This window comes from Mustela erminea, chromosome 8 (genome assembly GCF_009829155.1).
Source record: "Mustela erminea isolate mMusErm1 chromosome 8, mMusErm1.Pri, whole genome shotgun sequence".
Lineage (NCBI taxonomy): Eukaryota > Metazoa > Chordata > Mammalia > Carnivora > Mustelidae > Mustela > Mustela erminea.
The window spans coordinates 86,537,535-86,562,367 of NC_045621.1; the positions used below are offsets into that span (position 1 = coordinate 86,537,535).

General features: G+C 38.3%; 1 protein-coding gene across 2 annotated transcripts in view; it reads right to left on the minus strand.

Moving 5' to 3' along the window:
• Positions 1–6,910: 6,910 nt before the first annotated feature.
• Positions 6,911–24,833, minus strand: part of ARHGAP15 (Rho GTPase activating protein 15) — a 601,111-nt gene continuing 583,188 nt past the window's right edge. For both annotated transcript variants that reach the window (XM_032356220.1, XM_032356221.1), the window contains exon 14: positions 6,911–7,274. In XM_032356220.1, the coding sequence (XP_032212111.1) occupies positions 7,091–7,274 (184 nt within the window). In that variant the 3' untranslated portion in view covers positions 6,911–7,090. The remainder of the gene's footprint in view (positions 7,275–24,833) is intronic.

Genomic DNA, 24,833 nt, shown 5'->3' on the forward strand with positions numbered 1-24,833 from the left:
GGGAAGGCGAGTGGGAGATGCTGCTGCGTGTCACAGATGTCTGGACTTTTCCAGAACTGAAGCCAGGTCGTCAGAATTTGCTGGTAGACTTGCAAGAGTTAGGTTCGTGAATCTCACCGTCTCTCTGTCATTGAGCTATGGGATAGAAGGATTTTTAGAAGTCTTAGACTGCAAGAGAGTTTGTTGGAGGACTATCTGTTTGGTGACCTTTTATCAGTGGGCATAAGAATCAGGACGGACTCCGGTGATTTGAGATGGCATTTAACTTGCTGTGACTAGTTGGTAGGCAACCTGATTGCAGATCACGTTTGTGTTTAGTGTGGCTTATGGTGTGGATGTTTACCTTGGTTCACTCATCCAACAAGTGTAGACTGAGCAGCCACAATGGGCTTGTGTCACCTCTCGCTCCCTCACTGCTTTCCTGGCACTCTCCTGATTGAGTGGGGGAATGTTCTCTAGAGCCCAGATGATCGCTGAAGAATTTTGTGGACCCGGCATGCCTCGTTTCAAGTATAAGATAACAACACTCAGCTGGATAAGTCTATAAGGGATGAGTGTGTGTGTGTGTGTGTGTGTGTGTGTGTGTGTGTGTGTGTGTTTTAGAGAGAGAGAGAGAGAGAAAGAGAATGCATGTGTATGATGAGTGTTTGTGTGTGTGTGTGTGTGTGTGTGTCTGTGTGTGTTCTCCTGCCAGGTCTCTCACCAAGACAGCTAGACATTTTCATTTTGACAACACTACTATACAAAATTATCATCTTTTTGTACAAGATGTTCTCTGTATTCTCATCATTTGGATGATTCAGGATCACTCTCCGGCAGCAAGAGGCACAGCGTGTCTTAATGGCTGCCCTCCTTTCGATTATAGCTAAGAAGAAGAATGGGGGGGTCTCATGTTTTTCATCTTGCACAGGACCTCTACGGGGCCAGACTGAATTTCAATACAATATTAGGCAGCATGATATCATGGATGATAAATCAACATCGACAAATACAGTCCAACACGAGACAAAATGATGGAACATAGAGTAGAAGCCACCAAAAAGGCATTTCTATTTTTTGTGTTGTTTTTTATTTTTTCAAACAGGTACTTTTAAAGAGGTGGGCAAGGACGCTTCCATTCTGTCTCCCCTATAATGTGGTAAAATGGTAAGCACAATGTCCATAAAGCATACAGGAAGAGGAAATGGTGCGTGAATATTAAAAGTGTAAAAGCAACAACATGAATGAGATTTTGCTATGACAACAAAGGTGCTGTATATTTCTTTGGGGAAAATTAAAAATTATCTTTCTTGTTCTTTGGTGAAAATTAGTATGAAAGTGAAACTCTCTTCAGGTGTTGTAACAAGAGAGTGACCATGTACCCACATAGGCATATAAATGCTTCAGGTGTTTATGTGCTTATGTGCTTTCTTCTGCTCCTTTTCTTAACAAAGTGAGCATATGGTATAGTAGTAGAGGCAGAGGCCTCTGGAGCCATATTATTAAGATTCAGAAACCTGACACTTACTAACTGCATGAAGTTGGGTAACTTCATTATTTTCCCCCTCAATTTCCTCACGTATAAATCAGGGATAATATTAGTACCTTACTCCATAGAGCTGTGAAGATTAAATAAAACTAAATATGTTTGTATATATGTAAAGTGCAGTTCCTGGCACATAACAAACCTTCCATAAATGTTAGTTCATCAAAGTAGTCTCCCCGGATCTAATTTCACTTTGTGGTCCCTGGAGGTGGCCCATGGAGCAATATTGCTCCAAAAGAAAGGAGGGAAAAATCAGAGGCAGGTAAGAGAGAAATGACCTTCTGATCATTCAGGAATCATGCCAGAAGCAGAAAGTGATAGTGTGTATACTTTACATGACTTGGGTATGACTTGGCAAAATATCTTAGGGTAGTTACTGTCAAATGACCAATCATTGTCGGAATACCAGAATCGCCCCCTACTCTGTAATTCAGCCAGAAATGGGCCTGCTCTAGGAATTCTGGGTAAGAACAAATAGTGATTTGCACTTAGCAGCTATGATTAGGGAGAAGTTCAGAAGTTCAGTAGGATCATGCTCCATACTATTGATTATCATACCTGCTGCCACTGTCTGAACTCAGACCTGCATTAGTAGTTCTATTAAACAACCTTCAGGTCTCAAAGTTGACTACGGACTTAATATACTACCTCTGGGTATGGCATTCAAGGCTTTTTAGCATCTGATCCTAACCTTCTCATTATCGTAACTTTTTTATTTTTTAAAAATAATTTATTTATTTGACAAGGAGGGAGGGAGAGAGAGAGAGAGAGAGAACGCATGAACAGGGGGAGCAGCAGAGTGAGAGGGAGAAGCAGGCTCCCCGCTGAGCAGGGAGCCTGACACGGGGCTCGATCCCAGCACCCTAGGATCATGACCTGAGCCAAAGACAGACGTTTAACCAACTAAGCCACCCAGGTGTTCTCATCTTAGAAGTTCACAAAGCTAACTGTTAGTCAATAAGCCGGAGATCTATCATCCACACCCATTAGAAACAACTTAGGTTTTCATGCTGTGTTACCTGTTTTCATCTCCATCACATGATCCTGTTAGACAGTCCTAAGAGGCCAGATATGGCAAGTATTCTATTTTACAGGTTGGAAAACTGAGACCCAGAGAGAGTAAATAATTTACCCAGGACCTAAAAAGCCAGTCCTCCTATGTCTGCTTGTCTCATTCTCTCCATCTCTATTTTTTCCATTTTCTTCTCTTACATGTTGCTCTGGCTCACTCACATATCTCCACCATTTGCTTCATGCCCCACCCATTTTCTGGAAAGCAGACTTTGCAACATTGGAAGGCTTAATATGGAGTGTACAAAAATGGAGAACCGTGGGGGTACATCTGCTCTGATGTGTTTTATGAGGTGCCCTTGAAAATCAGGTTTCACATAAGTTCCTGAATTTCTGGCTTGTCATGAAAGATCTGAAGGTCTGGCAACACTGTGCCCATATTCCCACATAAGCAATGTCGGCTTGAGCTGAGAAGCGGACCCTTTTGGCCAGGGTTTGAACTGGAGTTTTCCCCAGCTGCTTCATAATGCCTTAAGCCTGCTCTTCTTGACTCCTTTGTATTACCCGCCTGGCCCTAGTAACATTTGAGATTGCAACCCTTGGTTTAAAGAAAGAGAAGAAAAAAGTGCACCTATTTCTAAAGATAAGATGAAACATCTTAATTGAAGAAATTGTATGTGATTATTATGTTTGAAGAAAGTCTTTGTTGTTTGGTATTAAGATTTGAGTTTCCCAAGGAAAGTGTTGATATTGTTTTGGTTTTATTTTTTATTTTTGACAACAGAGCAGTGTGACCCAGAACTCTTAGCGACAAGTCCTTTTGGATGAAAATCTTTACAGGGCCTTTTAATTAGGAATTGACAGGGTGATTAACTTATAATTCACAAAAATAAATGTGGAAAAGAGAAGTACAGGTCAATTTCTAGCTGTGTTAAACTGTAAGGACAAGCAGCATTGGCAAGTGATTGTTCCTTTTTAACAGCTTTTCTAATTTTTCTTAATTGGATCCTTTGTTTTCTAATTGGATAGGGAGAACCATCATATGGCTTTCAATTACTAGCTGTGGCGGGGTGATCCTGTCATGTGGCACACGCTAAGTCAAGTCACACCCTCAACATATAGGGTGAAATAAATACCATCTCCACAAAGTTTTTGTATTAGTGCGGAAGAGGGGCACACATCCTGGGTAGGTAAATCGATGCCGGAACGGGAGGTACCCAACTAGCTGGCTTTTCCAGGGAGACTGTTTTGGGCTTGTGTTTCCATTCTATAGGCCAAGTTATCAGCTATAATATATTAAAATATTTAGTCATCATAATAGAGGAATGCTCCTGAGGGCACAAGATTACATTGCATGATGGAGAATGTTAAAAAGTGTACACCCACATACATACACTCATACAAACACGTACAGTAGAAAATGTTAATGTTCTCAAGGTATTTGGTTTCTTGTGTCCACTTGTAAATTTAGAGATTTTTTTTTTTAAGAAATAAAGTTTTTCTCTCACTTTCTTATTTTACAACACCTGCTGGGTCTCTTCTGCCTACTGCATGCATATTTTATCATGTCCTATATCTGACCCCAATAGCGTTCCCTAGCTCCATCCTCCAAAGTTGCTAGACATGTTCTTCCTCCTGTCTTCACAGAGCTTCTCTCTTTACCTTGGAGATGGTGGGTCTTTTGTGACTCTGTTCAAGCCATCCCTGCTGCCTAGTATGTCTTCTACATTTTTCCTTCGTTGATCTTATTTGACTGGTTAAAATTAGATGAAAAAGGTTACCTTCCCAGTGAAACTTCTCCTGACTCACCCCAGGCACAATTTGTTACTTGGTTCTCCGTCAACCACTGAACTTTGTTAATGTTTCTGCACTAGCTTCTGCTTGTTCGTTCATTCAGAATGCTTTTCGAGCATCTCTTCAGTATAGGTACCTAACCCTGGGGTGACATAGTTATTAAGGTTACTGAGATCCCTGATCTTCTATTAATCTTTAGATGATTTTCTCTCTTACTGGACTGTGGAACTTACAGAGCGTGGGAATTTTTCTTATTTATATTAGTATATAGACTTGCACCTTAAATAAGGTGATTAAGAAGTGCTAATTTTTTTTTTTTTATCTCTTCCTGATGAAGAATACTTACCAGTTTTATAAAATATAACCCCTTGGTGGGTCAACCTAGTATATCTACATTCTTGGCTTTTAAACTTGGAATAGTTGCTATTACCATAATTACAGCCTTCGGAATGCTCTGGAATCTAATGGCCTTTTGGTGTAACCCTTTTTATGCCTTTGGTGTGCGCAAGTCGGAGCCTCTGATGGGCGTTTTGCCTCAGTACTGTGGAATGATCTTGTCCCTGAGAGGAAACATAGTCTCTGATTAAATGCCCTTAGCAGGCAAGGATGGGACACAGCTGGGGTTTGAATCAGGCTAAATCCCATCAGATGGAAAATGAAGAAGCTGGTGCTTTTGAAGATTATAAATCTGGAAAGCAGCAGAGATGAGGGGCTATGAGTCCCTGCTCAAAGCAGGTAGTGCCACTTCTCTTTGGCTATTAGTGCTGCTTCTTTCTGGCTGGTGCTCCCAGAACAACTTTAAAGAGGGCCACGGGAAGGGGTATGATTTAAACGTGGGGACCACTAAATCCACTCTCCCCCTTTCAAAAAGGGAAGCAATTAAAACCTTGGAGGAGATGTAATTCAGAATATGGAATGTCATGGAAATGAGGAGGACTTGAACTAGAATACAAGAGACTCTTTTTTCCTGTCTCCATGTTTTTCTGAAATGCGTAAGTACAACTTTACATATAAGAACTCAAGGCTGGCAAGCCTATTAGCTCCTCATTACCAGTGACTTTAGTTCATGGGGTTCCGACTCATGTGATGTGCCTTGGCTTTGTGGTATGTGTATCTATCCCTCTTGATGAAACCTCTCTTCGGCATTTATTGTGGTTGCTTCTCTGTTCTCGGCCAGGAGCCGACTTACTGGCACCATTGCCAAGATGAAAACATTCAAGACGGGCAAGGTAGCTTCTTTCTCAGGCAGCTCCCTGGATGCCGGAGCTCCCGCACATCTGGCTATCCCTTGAATAGACTCTCTCCCTGTACCATGTACCCCGTCTACGCAGACAGCCGATGTCTCTGAGCTCATTACTGCTCGAAGGGTTTGATTTTGAATCTGTGCTTCACACATTTTATTTACATGCTTTGTTTTTCATTTTATGACCAAATCGATAACTAGACTTACTCTTTATTGCACTGGATTAATTTTATTTATTCCTTTTGAATTTGATTAAAAAGCTGTCAAACAAAAGTCTACATTTTTATCAGCAAAATACTTTCACAAAACTGGGTATGAGATGTCTTCAGCTAGAACATACTTTTCAAAAATAAAACAATATTTGATATATTCTAGACAGTTACCCTTTTGTTTATCCATGATAACTGAAACTAACCATCAAATGGATAAAGCAATCCAAGTCTAGTCAAGTAATCCTTAGGGCATATGAAAAAAAAAGAGGCTTTTAAAAAAGTTTCTTCTAGATGGATTTAATGTAATTCACCAATAAAGCATCCTCAGAAGCATAATAAAAATTCTACATAAAATGACATAGCCAGGGCAGAGGAAGATATACAGTTTGATGAAGATTCAAAATGGATGCTAACTTTAAAAATGAGTGGTCATGCAATTCCTGTATATTATAAGGATCAAAATTCCAAGGCACTAATTTTGTTTCTAATTTATAAGACAGTATGTTTATGGGACTGCAAATAGTGTGTGTGTGTGTGTATGTGTGTGTGTGTGTATATATATATGCATATATATATATGTTTGTGTGCATGTGTATGTGTGTGTGTTTGTATATATATAAAATCTTCAGTGGCAAATGTTTTGAACTGTCATTTCTCTTCAGAAAAATTGGCATTCAACATGTTGTATTTATAAATTTCACCATACAGCATTGAGGATCACTGGGCTATAGTTTATATTTGCACATGCAAAAATGTTCCTGAAAGATGAAATATGTCTATTTTAGTGGAGAAACTGATTTTTTGTTGTTGGTCTATTTAAAAGTGATTAACTTCTGACTTCCTTCTCCCTTTGTTTCTACTCCTGTGCAAGCAGGAGTATGGGAACATGCCCGAGGCAGCCAGGGTAGGGAGCAGGCTCACCTGTGTGCACACATACCCATACTGGCAAAACTCAACACTTATGCAATTACACATCTAATGTCTGGGAGCAGTTTTAAAGCTGTTTTTTGGATATGTGCTGTGCTCAGCACATTATTTTATAGTGTGGAGCATGCACAGTTGAATGCCTGGAAGTGCTAGAAGGAACAGCAATGAAGGGGTTAATGTAGAACACATATAGGCAAATATTGTCAACTATTTTATTCAAATGTTTGGAACTTAAACACAAAATTATCATTAAGTTTTCACAAAATGAGGCATCTGTCGCTTGAAAGGAAAAAAATATTTCAGAAATATGTTTACAGAAATGTAAAAATATTAGGCATCAAGACAGATGTGAACATATTCAGTCACTTGTCTTGTCTGTCAGTCTTCCTCTGAGCCGAAGATCTTATTGTACTCAGTTAGCATGAGCTCAGCTATCTGGTTTTGGTATACCATATGTATTGCCATGTTCCCCGTTTCATCTTCAGCTCTCAGAAGGGTGGGTCCAAATACAATTCCTAGACTTTGAGTGGACATGAGGTTCTTGGAGGCTTTGGCCACAATCCTGGAGAGAGGGATGAAGAGAAGATTCTATGAGTTTGAAGTAAAATTGTGGCTAATTTTGACTGATAAAATTCTGTGTTCTTGAATTCTTTTTCTTTTTTCAATTTCAATTTCAAGAAAGGAAATAAGGGCAATGATTGGCTTTGGCAAAACAGAGAATGCAACACAGGCAAAACGTTTTTCTAGTTCTAGAAAAACAGCAACTTTGCCATGACATTTTAAAACCTATTTATGCTTCATTGTATGAAAATAGAACCTATGACTCTGGGGAGAAGGATTCATCACCTTGTCCAACTTTTTATCCCCACAGTACCTGGACATTGTGAATGCTCAATAAATATGGAATGAAAGAATAAATAAACAGCAAAAATTACTGTAGAGAGTTAACAAGATTCGACCTTTGAAAATGTTTATAATCTCTGGAAGAAATAGATGAGACATGCCTAGAATATAGAAGAATCCAAACACAGTAAATAGAATAATATATGCATAGTTAAGGAAAAAAGTTGACATAGGCCCTCCAAATTAACAACTTTTTAGTGATTGGAATGAGAAAAGTGTTTCTGACCAATGCTAACTGTATGATGTTTTGTAGAGAGGGTAGGTTCTGAGATATTTAGGTGTACGGCAAAATTCTAAGTGTCTCCATTCATTTTGGACATCCCTTTTAGCTCACACCTCAATAAAATATTGGAATCCTATAGAATTTGCACAGGAAAATGGTCCCATTGGAATCAAAGACATGTTTGCTTGTGTGAGGACTATATGGGGAGATGGAATACCAATGAAACATTAGGATGTTTTATTAATGGTAATGCCTTGCCTGCTTCAGTACAGGACTCTTAAAAGGAAGGTAAAGTCCCATCCTAGATATTGAGACTTTTAAACAATGATACTTATTCTTACCATTGAAGCCTACTTCATTTTATACTTCATTAGGAAGACAAGGTTTTAGCCATGTTAAGGAAATAAGGTTAGCATATAGAAGAACAGGGTGCTAAGAATTCTAAATTCTGCATTCCACCAGACATCTGGACCCCAGGGAACTATGAGTGTAGAGAATAATAGTGAGGCAAACGAAATTTATTGCAAGGCCACGGGGTCTCCATCTCAGAGCCTTCTGTGGAACATTGGAATCCTGGACTTGCTTTATTTCCATCTCTTCATGAACCCAGATCTCTGAAAGACCACTTCTGAGACCAAGAAGCCATGACTTCTCTCTCTTGAATGAGAATGAGAAGGACCAAAGCCATTGGTTTATGACCCTCCACAGCACAAGTTCATGGCCAGCAAATGCCCTTGACATAATCACTTAAAAAAAAAAAAATCAAGTGTTGTTCTAAGCCATGGTATTATCTCATTTAATCCCCATAATAATCCCACAAGGTGGCTTTTGTTATTCAGCCCATTTTACAGGTGAGAAGCCTGAGGCCGAGAGAGGTGAAGAGCCTGCTGTCACACAGAACTGAGGTATAAACCCATGGAGTCTGAATCCAGTGCCTTTGGAAACATCATTGCTGTGATGTGTGTGTGTTAGGACTCCTATTCTTAATTACCAGGCTGGTTTTTCATTCTGCCACCTTCCTTCAGATTATAAAATCCTTCTATAGAAGGCCTGAATTTGTATACCTTATTGCAGAATTGTGATTAACAGCCTGGTTCTGATAGATTATTGTGTGCAAAATGACTTCCAAATTTAGACTGAATATTCAAGATATCCTGCCTCCATTTTTCACTTTTTTCTGCTTTATAAGGAGAGCATTTGTGCCTATGAGCGTGGTTGACTTGGCTACATTCTGGAAGGGGTTCTCATATTTTAGATTGTAAATGAGTTATCAGAGACTTCGAGCTTAAAGTTTCCTTTGGAATATAAGAAACTCTCGCTTTGCTACTGCATTTACCAAAAGCCTATAGAATGATTTAACCTGGAGTGGGGACAAACTGAGTGAGTGAGCCTTTGCTTCACTTTACTACACCTGTTTACCTCAATTTAAGATCTCTCTTGAGCCTTTCACAGAGTTTCTTATTATACAAGTCATTAGTAAGATTTATTGTGGAGGTAAAACAGTTTTCGCCCTTGATTTTAAAATAAGACCTTTTTATGATACTCATTCATTGACTCCATCACAACTTAAAAAAAAAAAAAAAACACAACTCATTAAAGGCAAATATGGAAAGAGAATGTAACTGATCAATAGAGTACCTATTAGGTAAAAGTTGCCTTAACAACTTTATCCAGAGCTAGCAAAGATCTAAGTTGGCAAGATTTTTGTAGCACAGTGCAGGGCTCAAAGGTAATAGGACACGGAGAAGGTAGAAACAGAAACAAGAAAGTATGCAAGAATGAAGGTTAATCACTGATGTAAGGCATCTTGGCCAACAGGGTAGAGGAAGATTAGGACCAGAGTCCAGGGAGACTGAAAAGGGAAAGCGACAATGTGAAGATTAATTGAGGATTGAAGATGTATTTTCCTATTCAGTAACAGCTGTAATTTCAGTTAGTAGCAGGAACAGTGAAGTTTGGCATAGTTGGGAGACAGAATTATATCAAACTCACACAGGTGAGGCTAAAAATCCAGGGAGACCCAAGAGCAGACTGTTGGAGAGAGCGCCCCAGGGGCTGTCAGGAGGGTACCAGGGTAGATGCTGGGAGAGGTCTGCATGTGGAGGAGCTTGGGTGAGGGGAGGAGGCACTCAGCTTTCCAGGGCATTCCAGAAAGTTAGAGCATATAGGACATGGGCCACGAGAGAGGCGAAAGAAAGCTGAAGTGGGGTTACACTCGTTTTCAGTTTTCCCCCAGAGTTCTTCATATTTTTCCTGCTCAGCCAAAGGCCTGGTCTTTGAATCCACAGTAGGACCAAATCTAGAGGAGAACACCAAGACTGAGTTTAAATAGAATGGAGAGTAGGAGGCTAGATCTGCCTGTCAGAATCCACCTCAGGGAAAGAGTTCTCTATCTTAGCCAGGGGGTTATGCAAGAGGACTCTTGTAATGGATTTCTGCCAATGCATCAGTTTCCTAAATTTCCTGTGGACAAATGTTCATTTTGTGCTTTTATGCATGTGTGAATGTGGAGCATTCATTCCATCTCAAACCTGCATCCTTTCGGTCCGTTTCTCTGCACATTTTCTACTTGATTTTAATAAAACCAGCTTTAACTTATGAGTGCTTTAAAATAATCTTGTTATCTGTAGATTTTACTAAACAACACATAGTTTTTTGTATTCTTGTTAGATTTATATTACCGCAGGTTAAATTTCCTTAACAGCTTGGAATTTTTTCCTAATTTTGGGAAATCGAGTTACTTGCAACAACTTTCAGAAAAATCAAATGTAGTCAAGAAAGTAAGTTAATAAGACAATATGGAAGTGTATTAAATAAAATACATGATTTCTGATTTACTGTTAAAGAATGTGTGCTTGTGTGTGTGCATATATACATATATACATATATGTATATAGATATACACATATATATATTTCATAGACAATTATTTTTCTGAATATCAACCAACCAGTAGTTGGTACGTTGAAATGTTGAACAACTTTTCGGTTAGAAAAGATGCTGAGAATAAAGATGATTTTTTTTTTTAAAGGTTTTATTTATTTGACAGAGAAAGATCACAAGTAGGCAGAGAGGCATGCAGAGAGAGAGAGGGAAGCAGGTCCCCTGCTGAGCAGAGAGCCCGATGGAGAGCCCGAGGACTCTGAGATCATGACCTGAGCCGAAGGCAGAGGCTTTAACCCACTGAGCCACCCAGGCGCCCTGAAGACGAATTTGGGGTAGAAATCACCATCTACCAAATTATATGATTTATGTAAATAGGCAAAAACATTCTCATATCAAGGTTTAAGTTAGGTTAGATTCCTTTCTAGTAGTGGCTAACAAAGAAGTCCCCCCAACTGGCATTACAAACTTCCTTATTGAAATGTGAACTTACCTATTCTCTACCTCAATAAACTGTTAAATAGTTAAATGGTTGGTTTAGGACCACATAGGGAATCAACCACAATTTCAAAATACAGTTAGAATATTGTCCTGAAAAATTATTTAAATCTTAGAGGTTTTTTTGTTTGTTTGGTTTGTTTTGTTTTTACTTCAAATCAAAGGGTATCAAAAATCCCACTCTCACTGTGGGGACCAGCTGGATATTGAAAGTGCCATTATTTCTAAAGATTTGAGCTAGTAAACACATGTAGAGGAGAACCATAGGCTACTGAAGGAAAGAAAAGCCATGCATAGAAAAAAAAAAAATCAGTCTAGTACCAAAGATGGAAAACTCTCAAAAACAACTAAGTTATACTTCCAGTAGCTTAAAATGCAGTTGAGTCGTATTTTTGGAAGAGAGGATCTGACTCAGTAACCATGTAGATATTCACTATGGATCTGACGATATCTTTCACTAAAGTGAATTCTGCAAAACCCCCTTTCTGTGATATGATTTGCAAAGATAGGCATTGCAGAGTAAAATGGGTTTTGGAGAAAGTTGTATGCCATTTTTTCTTCTTCTTGGAAGTTCACAATACACAGTAGCATAATAAAGGCTCTGAACAGTCCTGAAGAAAAAATATCCCTGCCCATCTTTGTTTGACTCATGTCTTCTCTAGCTGACTTGGATGCCATAGATTCTCTTTCCCGAGAAGCATGTGTTAGGAAATGCTGGTCTAGCTTGCTCTGCTAAAGGCCTACCATGTAAGTTTGAAAATGTGATGGATTTTACCTCCCATGCCACCTGGCTTTGGAACTCTGTAGCAGCTAACTCAAAGAGGTCAGATTGTGGTCATTTCTGGAAAGTTCCACACCTCTCATAGGGCTTAGATTTCATTAGGCCTTAAACTCCATGACAGTGTTGTAAATTTTGAGCTATGATTTAACCCATTTTCAGCAACGAAGTGAAAGAAACTCCCCTTCTATGGCAAAACAAAGACCAAAAGGCAAAAGAACACATCTGAATGAGAAAGGTGAGAGCAAAGACATGGTTGAAAGATTAATGTACAGTGAATTGATGGATGGGTAAGGAGGTGAGAAAACGTTCAGATCTTATAACAATATTTGGGAATTCCTCTGCATGGTTGTTTACTCACCATTAATTTATTCCTAGAAATCCTTACCACAGAGATTCTAAGCAACATGAAGAGCTCAAAGTCTAGTGACTGAAAGCTTGACTAAAAGGAAAAAGACCCCAAATGGCACTTTTTTGAAAATGGTTACTTATTAATACTGCTTAGTTTAAAATAGTCTGACAAAAATAATTATGATTTTTAAAATTTGTTCATGAAATAGAACTTGATATACATTCAGTATAAAAGCAATTCTAATACTGTTAAGTAAAATTCAAGTTTATAAAATCTCGAAATGGGTAAGAATTCATTTTCTGGTAAGAGCTGAAAAAGTGATATACAGATTACAGCACAAAAAGGAGAGGAAATGCCAGAGCTACTTTTTTGTTGGGTCCAAATGGAAAGAGCAATGATCCATCAATTTAAGATTATTTTAGAAATACTCTATGATCCAGTGCTACAGATGCTGGACCCCAGACAAAAAAATCCTTGCAGCCTTCTGCTGGGTAAGTTTTTTCCAAAAGTGAGCTGAATTGCTAACCTGAAGAAATTTCTTAGTTGCTTTAAATCACAACCAAATGACTCAGACTGAAAGAGAACTTTACTATAAAACTCAAAATTAATGCTGAATTAAGCAGACCAAAGCATTTAATAATAGTTCAGCTCCAAACAAATATACAGATGCAAACGTTCTCTTAATGAGGTGCTTTGCTGTTGCCATAGTGACTTGCAAAGGAAGTTGAAAGCCACATCATTGCCTGCAGGACAACTCTCAAGTTATTGGAGGTGTATTAGAAGTGCTCCTTTCCCTATATCTGGAATACTGTTATCTTCCAACACACATAAATTTAGGTTGGTTAACTTGAATGGGGAAATTGTGGTGGTCAATGTTTTCTTGCCATCAGCTCACACCTGTCTTACAGAATACAGCTTAGGCTCTGACAGCAAAATGTTACTTGTGACTTTGACCACTTAAGTGGAGAGAAGCTGTTAAAAATAGGATAAATTTTCAATGTGCTTGACTTATGATTCCTATGTGCTACAGCTATTTTGAGGGGATCCTTGCTAACCATAGCTTGCCTACCCTCAATTTGCACGAAGTATGCTGCTGTTTACAATGGTCTTTTTTTTTTCTTTCCCTTATATGACTGGGGACTAGGAAGGAATTCAGTCTTCTCCCTCACAATCATGGCTGTATGTTAGAAAAAAAATTTCAAATATTGCAAAAGCAGAAGAACTTCCACAAGTGTTTTTGTATTTAACACTAATGTGTGTTGACATAGTCATTCACTGGTAATTCAGCCATTTTTAGTATGTTAAGTTACAAACCAATTGGTTTAAACTAATTATAAAATCTTCAATTTTGTATTTAAATATTATATTATTATTTTCCAAAGCATTTCCCTTCTTAATGGGAATCATGGCTATATTCTGACATTTTTGCTTTTAAATAAACTTTAAAACCATGTGCATGAAAAAACAAACAAACAAAACCATGTGCATATAATTCTTTCAAAGCACTTTATGGAAAAGGAGATTTATATAGCAGTTCCATATTCATAGTTGACATGGCCTTACTCTTTGCGATTAGTAAATTTCTTTTTATAATGACTTCAGCACAGAAGATTGAAATATTTTCAATTAGTTACTTGTTTCATACTCATTGATTGGACATTATAGGGAGTTCTCAAAGTATCTTTTAGATACCTTTTCCCCCCTAGATCTTCTAGATAAAGATCTAAAGTATCTTTAAAGAATATTCTGATCATCTAACAAGATGGGGGACTTGATAAAGTAAAAAAAAAAAAAAGGAAAGAAAAAAGTGAATAGCCCATGGGCTTCAAAATGACTTATTTCTGGGGGAATATGTATTCTAGAAGGTAACAATGCCATAGAAAAAATGGGATATTATAGACAAAGACCTTGCATAATAGATCATATCAAAAAGGAACACTAATGACATTTGTTAAATATCTGTCACGTGCTCACCACTGTGCTGCAAATCTATCATAATTTTCAATGGCGGGTTTAATTTACTTTTTTTCTGATTATAAAGTAACATATTCTATTAGAATTTGAAAAGTTTAGAAAAGTATAATAAAGAAAAAAACCCACCAGAAACCATAAGCAGTAACTAAATGTAACTATTATTCATTCATAAAAATCTATTGAGTGCCTACTAGGTATCAGATATTGTTTTGGAAGTCAGGGATAGTGCAATGAGTAAAATAGATAAAATCTTTGCCCATATGAAGCTTAATCTAGTGGGAGAACCAGACAACACAATACACCAATTAATATATGATGCAATTTTAGCCACTGAAGTATAAGAAAAACAGAGAAGTAGTTCTTCCACTGATCTCAGCAACATTTTAAAAAATCCTAGCCACCCAGGGTTCAAGTCCAGAGATTTTTCTTTACTTAATATGGGTGAGGCCATCTGCCTGCAGATAATGTAGCTCTCCTATAATTCTAATGAGCAGAGATAATGGGAAATGAGACATGTAGTTGACAGGGTACTTAGGGAGCGCCCTTGAAAGAAGGAAGATTTGAGCTGAGACCTGCTTAGTTGCACATAAAAGGGAGGGAAAATCCCAGGGAGGGAATAGTAGGTACAAAGCCTCAGTGAGGTTGTGCTTGGTGGTTCTACAAGTAGAGAAAGGGATAGTGTGGCTGAAGACTGGGGAGTGAGGCAAAGGAGGTAGGAGATGCTGGAGTCTCATGGGCCTTGGTAGAAGTTCAGGATTTAATTCCAAGAGTGTGCGAATCCATGCTTGTGTTTTGAGTAGGAGAGTCACACTGCCAACATTTGGGTGATAGGAAGTATAAATAATTTATTTTCATTGGTATTTGAGAAAATCCCTTTTATATAATTTGTACCCTGAATTTTTCACTTCAATCATGAGCAATTTTCATGTCTTACATATGTAATACATATTATTTCCTTGTTACCTTATGTGGGACAGAATGGTTGTACCATATACTCTATGATTCCTTGGTATAAGTGAAACGGATATATAAAAACACGGTTCCATGTATTCTTCCTCCACATTTTAGAGTATTTCTTTAGGCAGTGGTTCCCAAGCAGGGCCAATTTTGACCCCTTGCCATTCCCACCCCCAACATTTGGCAATGTTCAAGACATTTTTGATGGTCATGACTGGGTGGGGAGTTGCTACTGGCATCTAGTGGGTAGAGGCAAAGAATATCCCTAAACATTCTACAATACACAGGATAACCCTTCATCACAAAAAATTTTCCAGCCCGAAATATCAAGTCCTGCTGTTGAGAAACCTTGCCTTATAGTAAAATAGTGCAAATGTAACGACTGGATCAGTGGTTCTCAAACTTTGCCATTCTTGAGATTAATTTGGAAGCCATGTTAAAACACAGATGGCTGAGCTCCACCTCCAGATTTCTGATTCACCAAGTGTGGGGAGGGACTTGGGAATTTGCATTCCTTACAAGTTCCCAGATGATGATACTGCTCCGCCAGGGACCACACTTTGAGGACTCACACTAGATCATTAAGTTACAGCTCTTCTTTTCTTAAAATCTGATAACATGTGGGAGGGCCTACTAGTCCTGTTAACATCATCATCATCTGGTACTACTCCTTTTAAAATAGCTGCCAATTGATAGGCATTTTTCAATGGTCTGTCATTCTTTGAACTTAGGATTCTTTGAATTTAGGAAATGTGTGTGAAGTTAAAGAAAAAACAAACAGCAACATGGCGGGTATTCTTTTCCACGAATAGCTCTTTGTATCTTCTGTTCCTTTTCTTATTAAGAGCATGTAATTTTGTTTGTTAGCTTAATCCATTTTACTTATCTTGTTTGACAAAACTAATGTATAGTCTTTGGAAAAAAAGGTCCTAATCAGGAATATCTAGAGTAAAAAAGTTAAAAAAACCCTCCTGTTTTCTAGTCAAACTTGTTATTGATGACTATAATTAATAGACGGATGTTCTTTCTGGATGTTTGTATTTCTTTCTCTCTTTCTATCTACCTATGTATGTATGTATGTATGCATGCATGCATGTATGTATGTATGTATCTATCTATCTATCATCATCTATCATCTTTATACATGTGTATTTTTCTTTTTAAAAAGAATAAAATAAAAAATACGTAATATGCTACAATTTGCTTTTTCCCCCTTAACTATATATCATGGGCATCTTTCCAAGTCAGTATATATAAAAATACCTCATCTTTTTAAAAGTTGCTACATTTCATAGTATGGAAATACCTTAATTGATTTAACCATTCCCATGCTGGTTGGATTTCAGGTTGCTTCCAATTCTTTGCCATTAGAGACAATGCCACAGTGAACATCCTTGGGTATATAGATTTGTAAGTTTTTCATGTATCAAGAAGCTTCGTATTTCATTATTTTTGTTGTACTCATATTCTCCCAATTCTTTTGTTTAATTTTATTTATTTACATTTTTGTGTGTATAATCCTAGTACTATTCCTTTTGGAATTTCTATCATTGTTTTTGTTATTATAAAATTCACTCATTTAAAGAGATTAGATAAATACCATAAATGTTTTCTCCTAGTTCTTAAAATAATTTTATTTTCAACCTACCCTCTAATTCATCTTAAATATATTTTAGTATGTGAAATGTGATGGTAATCTAAATTTTTTTTTTTGTAAAAGCTAGCTAATTTCCCCCAATAATATTTGGTTGCATAAACTGCCCATTCTCCATTGATTTTTGATGTTACATTTTGAGGACATTCTCTTTAGTCACAGACACACATTCCTGAAATATTCTACTTTGCTGATGATCTCTGTGTATATTCTGAATGAACACTTTGTTGCTTAAATCATTTTAACTTTATTATGTATTTGGGATATTCTGCCTATCTTTTATTTTTTTCTTTTTCAGATGGGAAACAAAATTTTCAGATGAAAAGAGTAAGCCTGATAAAGATTGAATAATTTGATCAAAGCTGTGTAGGAAATGGCAGAGCATAGATTAAGATGCAGATTTTTATTATTCTGGGATATGGATAGTCTTTCCACAAATAATTGAGAGTCAAGAATTTTAAGTTTGAAATCAAGGGGTTTCTTAATGGTGAGGCCTGGCGCCTGGGGAAGACAGAGAGAGAAGTGAGTTAGAGTCAATAAGAAGTCTTGTGAGACATATTATGATTTTTTAAATCACCTAATTCATATCCAAGGATGTATTTGTAGAGTTGAGAAGGGTGTTTTAGGCAGAAGAAAACCAAATTAATCTGTATTACTTTTTTTTCCAGATTCACACAGTATTTTAAACATTTGAAAACATTTGTTTCTCATTATGAATGGAAATACACTATTGGCAAAATAAGTTGAGACTTTCAGGTATGCTTTTGCTTAGGTTCCTTTAAAGTGGTTTTATCTATTCATATTTGACCATGCTAGCAGTGAGAGAAGTCTTAATTTTTATGCCTCCTGAGCTCTGATTTAGCAGTAGCTACTGATAATGGTAGCTGGGAAGACATTGATTTGGGGTGAAAGGCTAGCAAATATATAATATGTTGGGATTATCTTTAGAAAGGAAAACATGTCAAGACCATCATTATTCTCTACCTGAATTTGTCCATTAAGGCAGTTAAGGAAACTAGTATGTCAAAGAAACATTTTATTCAGAATATTGGGAGTTGTGCGTGGACCAGCATTAATTAGGCCAACCAGAATAAGGCATCTAATTATGAAATATTAGTGGGAAATGCAGAACTTAAATATTTGCCTTGTGATGTTAGGTACAACTAAAAGGAATGCTATCAATATGTGAAGTCAGAATTCATCAGCCTTTTAGTTTTCCTTTTCACATCGGTGAGGAGAATAGCTATTTTACTTCCCACAAAGGACATCTGTATCAAACCTTCAGTAGCTTTCTTGAAAATTGTCTCCTTGCTTCAGAAATTCCAGAATAGCTTGAAAGAGAATGAGTTACCATTCTGGTATCATCATTCAACCTTCCATGCTTAATTTTACTTTCTGAGAAAAAATCAGTTTTAGATACTTTTTACAGACACTTGACTTTAGAGGAGGCACTGCGCGACCAGAGAGTACCAAGGTGACTGTGCTTACCAGTGGTGAATGCAGGCACTGAAGGTGTTTGATTTGGAATAGAGAATAGTTAGTGAAGTCATGACTGAATGCAGAAAGCCATGATATGGAAGAAAAAGTCAACTTTCCTTTTAGAAATCCTTTTGGAAATCTAGTTACTAGAAATTAGCCCAGAGACCAACTTCACCTTCACATGCATAATTCAAGTTGTGAAAACAGACCAGGCTGCTTCAAAAGAGTCATACTTATTACAGAAAATTTAGGAAAATGCAGACAACTTGAAATAAAAAATGAAAATCCCCTCATATTTCCACCCCTTAGATATCACTGCAATTAATGTTTGGTTTTGATGTTTCTGTAAGTGTATCAGAAAAATACTTTGAGCATCTGTCAAGGTTATTAAATATTCTGGACATAAAAAGGCCATGAGTCCCCCATCAGGAGATGTTTAGTGACAGTCAAGTTCTTCTATTAGATGGTAAATTGCATGACATCTAAAATGTGGTTTGGGCTCCCAGATAAAAACGAAAGAATGGACATTTTGGGAAAGTCAAACTATCATTTGAGATGAGGTAGGATAATATATAATAACTGAGGTTTCTTCCCCAGCTTTCCTTGCTCTTCTCACCTTTTTCCAAGATTCCCCAATGCTGCTGAGTAGCAGCATTTTGAGCTCAAAAAAAGCAGAGAACATGCTTTCGAGTTTTGCAAGAGAGGACATGTGAATTCCAAAGACTAGATCTTTGAGCTGTCTGCAAGGACTCAGAATTGCAGCCATGGCCTAACCATCGAAGTAGATTGGAAGGCAGATGAAGAGCCAGACTACTCTGCTGCCAGACAAGAGAGAGAGATTCTCTGGACTGGAAGAAGGAGAGTTAGAGGGAAAAGAGCTGAGACTTTGGTGAGGTCTCACAGAAGTAGTCCAGTCCTGAGCTTTCCTCCTCATTCCCTGAAAATACAAGCTATTAGAAGGTTTGAGGATTTTGAGATCATATGGGCTCAGATTCTTATTGGGGGAACACCTAGGGATAAACAGGATTCCAAAGTTCTTCATGTTCAGTAGATAGAATAAAATTCTATTCAGAAACAGAATGAGATTCCTGCATGGCAGATATAGGTAAAGGTGACATAAGATAGCCTCACAGAATTCTCCCTGAACAGTGACTGAAACCAGACCTGGACCTGGAAGTTGGGGATGAAGACAGAAAACCAGAAGAGAATGAAAATCAGCACGGACAGATGGCAAGAGCCAGACAACTTTCTACCACGCTTATCTGCTTTATTATTTTTTTCCCAGTAGAATGTAAACATCTTAAGCACCAGGATTTCATCTCTTTTTGTTTAGTACTGTATCCCTAGATACAAGATTAGTATTAGTGTTTGGCTCAGAGTACTAGGTGGCCACCAAGTATTTATTGAAATACTATATAAATGGGAGCTTCACGTGGCCCCAACAATGCTTAGGCTGTACACAGACTTCCAGAACTAGAAATGGCCCAGGAAAATGTCTAGAAGACACTCTTGAGTTGACTTAATCATTTAGAGGAAAGTGCCTTGAAAAGGAAATTTGTTTTTATTATGGCACAATAATTACATTTCCCGTACACCTGAGTTTCATACCTACTCTGTGATGATGAGAACATGAAGGCAGAAATGAAGAGAGAGAGTATTTCTGGAGAGCTTTTTAGAGGCCTGTAATTATACGGCGTGCCTTTCCTTCCTATGTACTATTGACAATGAGCTCCCAACATGTACCCAGTTTGAACAAAACTAGAGAAATGAACTTAGAATAGAATGTAATTTTAATCTGGTTTATATTATGGATGTTAAAGATAATGATATCATCTAAAATCACCACCAAATTCCATTTTAGGTAAAATGCTCAATGTATCTGCAGAAATACAAATGCCCTCAAAATGTATATAATGCTTGGCTCAATGACAGAAACTATTTATTTAGCTTTTACACACATAAATTTATAACCTGTACTGTGGTAGAGAAATAAAGTGTGCCAGTTTCTACATATGTCCTTGTACATATGGATATCAGACCAACTCATGATTTTATTGTTAAGCTCAACCATTTGTAATCATGTGTTATAATAAATTCTATGAGCAGGATGAGGCATGTCATTTTTCAGGGATCATGATGGAGCACTATACTGGGCTTTATAAAAGGATCTCCTAGTCTCCAGACCACTTATGGGCCATTCCTATATTTACCAATTTGATAATGATGGTGGCTGCTTTGAATACAGAGATGGGCCACTCAGATTCCCTGCATGGCTATAGGAAATAAGGTTAGCAGATGGCCTCTCTTGTCTTCTTCAAGATTTACTTCAACTGCAGTGAGCCACCTTGCCCAAGGGCACTGACTGACCCACTACAGATATAAAGTGGCCAATTCCTATCACTATGGGGCAACACTGATGGGCTGCAGGGATTCCAGAGCTCCCAGTGGAGCTGGCTGAGATTTTGTTGGGTACACAACTCTATTCAGCTTCTTCCATTCAATGCTTTTCCCACTATCTCCCTTTCCCTATCTCCTTTCCACAGAGGTCAATCCCTAGTAAATACCGTGTGAAACTCACTTCAGGGTCTCCCTGTAGAGAATATAACCTGTGACTATTGGTTCCAAAAGTGTTCCAAGAAAGCCAGCACAAGATAGGGATTTGGAGCTGGGTCACTTGCTGCCTGGCTGGCAATGAAGAGTCTGTCAGTGGTGGCAGCCAAGTGCAGTTGGGTCTTGGCACAGGGTGGCAGTCCAATTGTTGAAACTCTCACTGGTAGTGAATTGAGATGTTATATCCATGGAGGAGAGACTAGGAGTTGGTGTAATGTATTAAGCATTTAAAAATAATGGTGCGAGTTTGTGGATAGTTACCACAAGACCAATGTGATTGAAGCGCTATTGCTAAGCACCATTGATACTCTACAAAAATGTTGTTTGCAGTTATAGGGTTTTTACCTTGTAAATCACAGTTGTCTGTAGGAATGTCCATTATAGAACTAGGCTTTTGGATAACTATGAGGATGATAAAACACCGAAATAATAGAAGCTAGATGGGAGGACTTAATTGCTACAAGCCAGGTCGATGCAGTTACAATAATAAGCAGCACAGCCCAGCCCAGCAGCAGTCAAGAGGACCTGACTCAGAGAATATGGGATCCCCAAGAACAAAATTAATAGGCAGTGCCCAAGGATGTGATTCAGCTTGTGTCACTGTATTAGGATGATATATCTAGTCATTGTTGGGTCACTGCTGCTCCTGAGCACTTGGGGCTTCTTGCCCAGGGATCAACAGGCCAGGAGAATAACCATCCAGGCAGGGTTCATTAACCCTGATCAAGTGGAGGAGTTTGGGTTGCTGTAATATCATGGGGACAGAGAGAAATACGTGTGACATCAAGATGATCTATACGGGGTCTCCAAGTTCTCTGTCACCCAGTTGTGAGAGAGACGGTTAATACATAGGGCAGTGATCCTTGAAAAGACATGGTGATCAGAGCGTGGGCCCCTCAGGGATGAAGGCCTGACTTGTTGCAGCAAGTCAGCCACCATGACCGGCAGAGGTGATAACTAAGGTTGAGGACAACTAGAAAGGACCATGGAGGACGGAGACAATGAGTGTCAGTCATGGGCTAGGACCCCGCTGCAGCTGCTAGGCCTTGGGTTCATCTTACTAAAGTTTCTTCTTCAAACGTTTCATCAGGACGTAAGGCCTACAGGAGCCTTGGGGAACTGCCCCCAAAACATACACAAAGAATGGATGTATACAGCACAAGGAGTGCACTAGGGTGCTGCCCTGGTGTCTCCTCAAGGACTATTGCTCCAGCTGCAGGTGTTAGCAGTGAACTTCTGTGGTCTGGCCTGGCAAAATGTGCCTCAGATAAGACAGTCTAACCCCAAGAGAGTCTTAGAGACAGCCCATGGCCAATGACTGATCACAGTGCGGGTAAATGGGCCAGGCCATTTTCGTCCATCTGGAGACAACTCTGATGGGCTCTAGATGCTCTAGAACTCCTGCGGGTTGGCTCGACTTTGTTGGGCCACATCAGAGTTTGACTTCTCTTTCTTCTCCATCTAGTTCCACCCCTTCCATTGGTATTCAAAGATAACTGTCATCATGCGAAATCCAACCTGTGATTATAGTCATGAGCTCTGGGGGATCAGAGAAGTTCTAGTAAAAAGAGAACTGCTTCAGAAAAGGAGACCTAAAATCTAGTTCAGAGTCTAGCTCTGACCAGCTCTGCATGCATGAATCATTCGCTTCCACTCCAAATTCCTGTTTTATCATCAACAAAACTCGGATAAAACCTACAAACTTCTGGTTATAAAATAAATCATGGAGGGGCACCTGGGTGGCTCAGTTGGTTAAGCATCTGCCTTCGGCTCAGGTCGTGATCCCGGGGTCCTGGGATCAAGTCCCGCATCAGACTTCCTGCTCAGTAGGGAGCCTGCTTCTCCCTCCCTCTCTTTCTCTCTCTCTCTGTCTCTCATGAATAAATAAATAAATAAAATCTTAAAAAAATAAATCATGGAGATAAAAAGTACAGCATAGGGAATATAGTCAATAATATTGTAGTTAACATTGTAGGAGAAAAAAACAAACCTGGGGTAAAGTCATCACATCTCACATATAGTACTTCATATCTTCCAGAATGTTCTGGTCATTCTAGAGCAGAGATTCTCAAGCCTGGCTGCATGTTAATGTCATGTGTGAGGCATTCAAAACCATATCAATGTCCAGGACTCACCCACAGACAATCTGTTGCATTTAGACTGTAGTTAGGTCTCGGTAGGGTAAAAACTCTGTGTGCGATTATTTGTGTCTGGGACGAGAACTCCTGCTCTAGGGAGAACCTGGAATCTCAGAATCTTCAGTACTTATTCTCCATGTATTGACTATATGGTCTTAGATAGTCCTATCTAGTTCTCTGAGCCTCAGATTTCACTAGAAAGTGAGGTTAATGGTGAAACTAAACTCTGGGGTTGTTTTAAAGATTAAGTGAAAAGTGCATGCAAAACTTTTCTCAAATTATAGAAATGTTAATTTTTGTCATATGTGATTCCATTCGCTTCTGTCAATTGTTAGTTTATACACAAGGAAAGGGAAATTAGGACTCATTGGCTTTCTACTTTGACTAGAGTTTTTGAAAGAGCAAAGAAATTGCATAGAGATCCTGATTTCATTACCTGGATTGAGGCCTAGGTCTCTGAGTTTCTAAAAAGCATCTCAGGCAAATCTGGCTGCTGTGTGGCCCCCAAATTTGCCTGTGATGCTTTTTAGAAACTCAGACATTTTAAAGACTTTTGACTAAATGACCTGTCTAAAGTTCATACAGTCAATTAGGTAAAAATTCGAGACTCAAATCTAGACCTTTCTATGCCTCTCTTGAGTGTTCTCTGCTGAGTTTTCATTCTTGCACATACATCTTATCATAATATTATGTGTTAGTCATAAGCTATAATAATAGAGATAAGAGAGGTTTTGAATTTAAAAGATTGTATAACTATAACACGCTATGGTTATTAGATATTAAAATAATTACTCCTATTCCATTAGAACTAAACCATGTGATTTGTGTACTTTTAGTGACTAAAAGGTGAAACCCTACAGGTAACATAAGATATGTTTAAGATTATGTGAACGAAGCCTAAATTAAACAAAGTGACACCAAGGCTGGAAGAATGTAAGCAAGCATAAAATGAAACATTTCAGTGAATTCAAAGTAGAGTAATGTACTGCAACTGTCCTGTTCCCCTTTCTTGAGCACATTGACTTAATTTGGCATCACGAGGGAAGAGAACAGCATAAAGACAGAGAAAAAATAAATAGAGAAATGAAGATCATTTTAGTGTGATCATGACCAAGCCATTCGTATTTCTCATATAGCCTGGAAACAATCTCATACTTATTGGAAGATGTGACCTTTAAATGTTCCTTACTTGCAAAAAGACAAATATTCTAGAAGCCGGGTGTTAGCTTATGGAGTCATCTGTCCTGCCTGCTCTTCGATTGGAGGCTACTGCAGGGAGAGTGCAAATTGTAGATGAGCAAATGTGTTACTTATTCTTTTCATTTGCAGACTTAGGGTAAGCTTCCGTTGACAGTTCCCTGATTCTTTAACACAGCAAATCTTTAATCAGTCCAGAAATGTTAAAATGTGATTTTTTACAGTGAATTGACCTGAGTTGAGTGCTTGAGTTGAAATGTGTATTTTTCCCCCTCGAAAGCTGACTTGTAGGGGAAAAAAAAATCAGATATTCTATGATATACTTTGCCTTAGTGACAAGATGTTTTTGGGGAAATCATCCAAGCTTGAAATAAAATCTTTATTGAAAGTAATTCTACATTCATGCCAGTCAGATACATTGTAGGATTAGACCAGATATCCCAGGGGAAAACTACGGTATATGCACCAGGCAGAG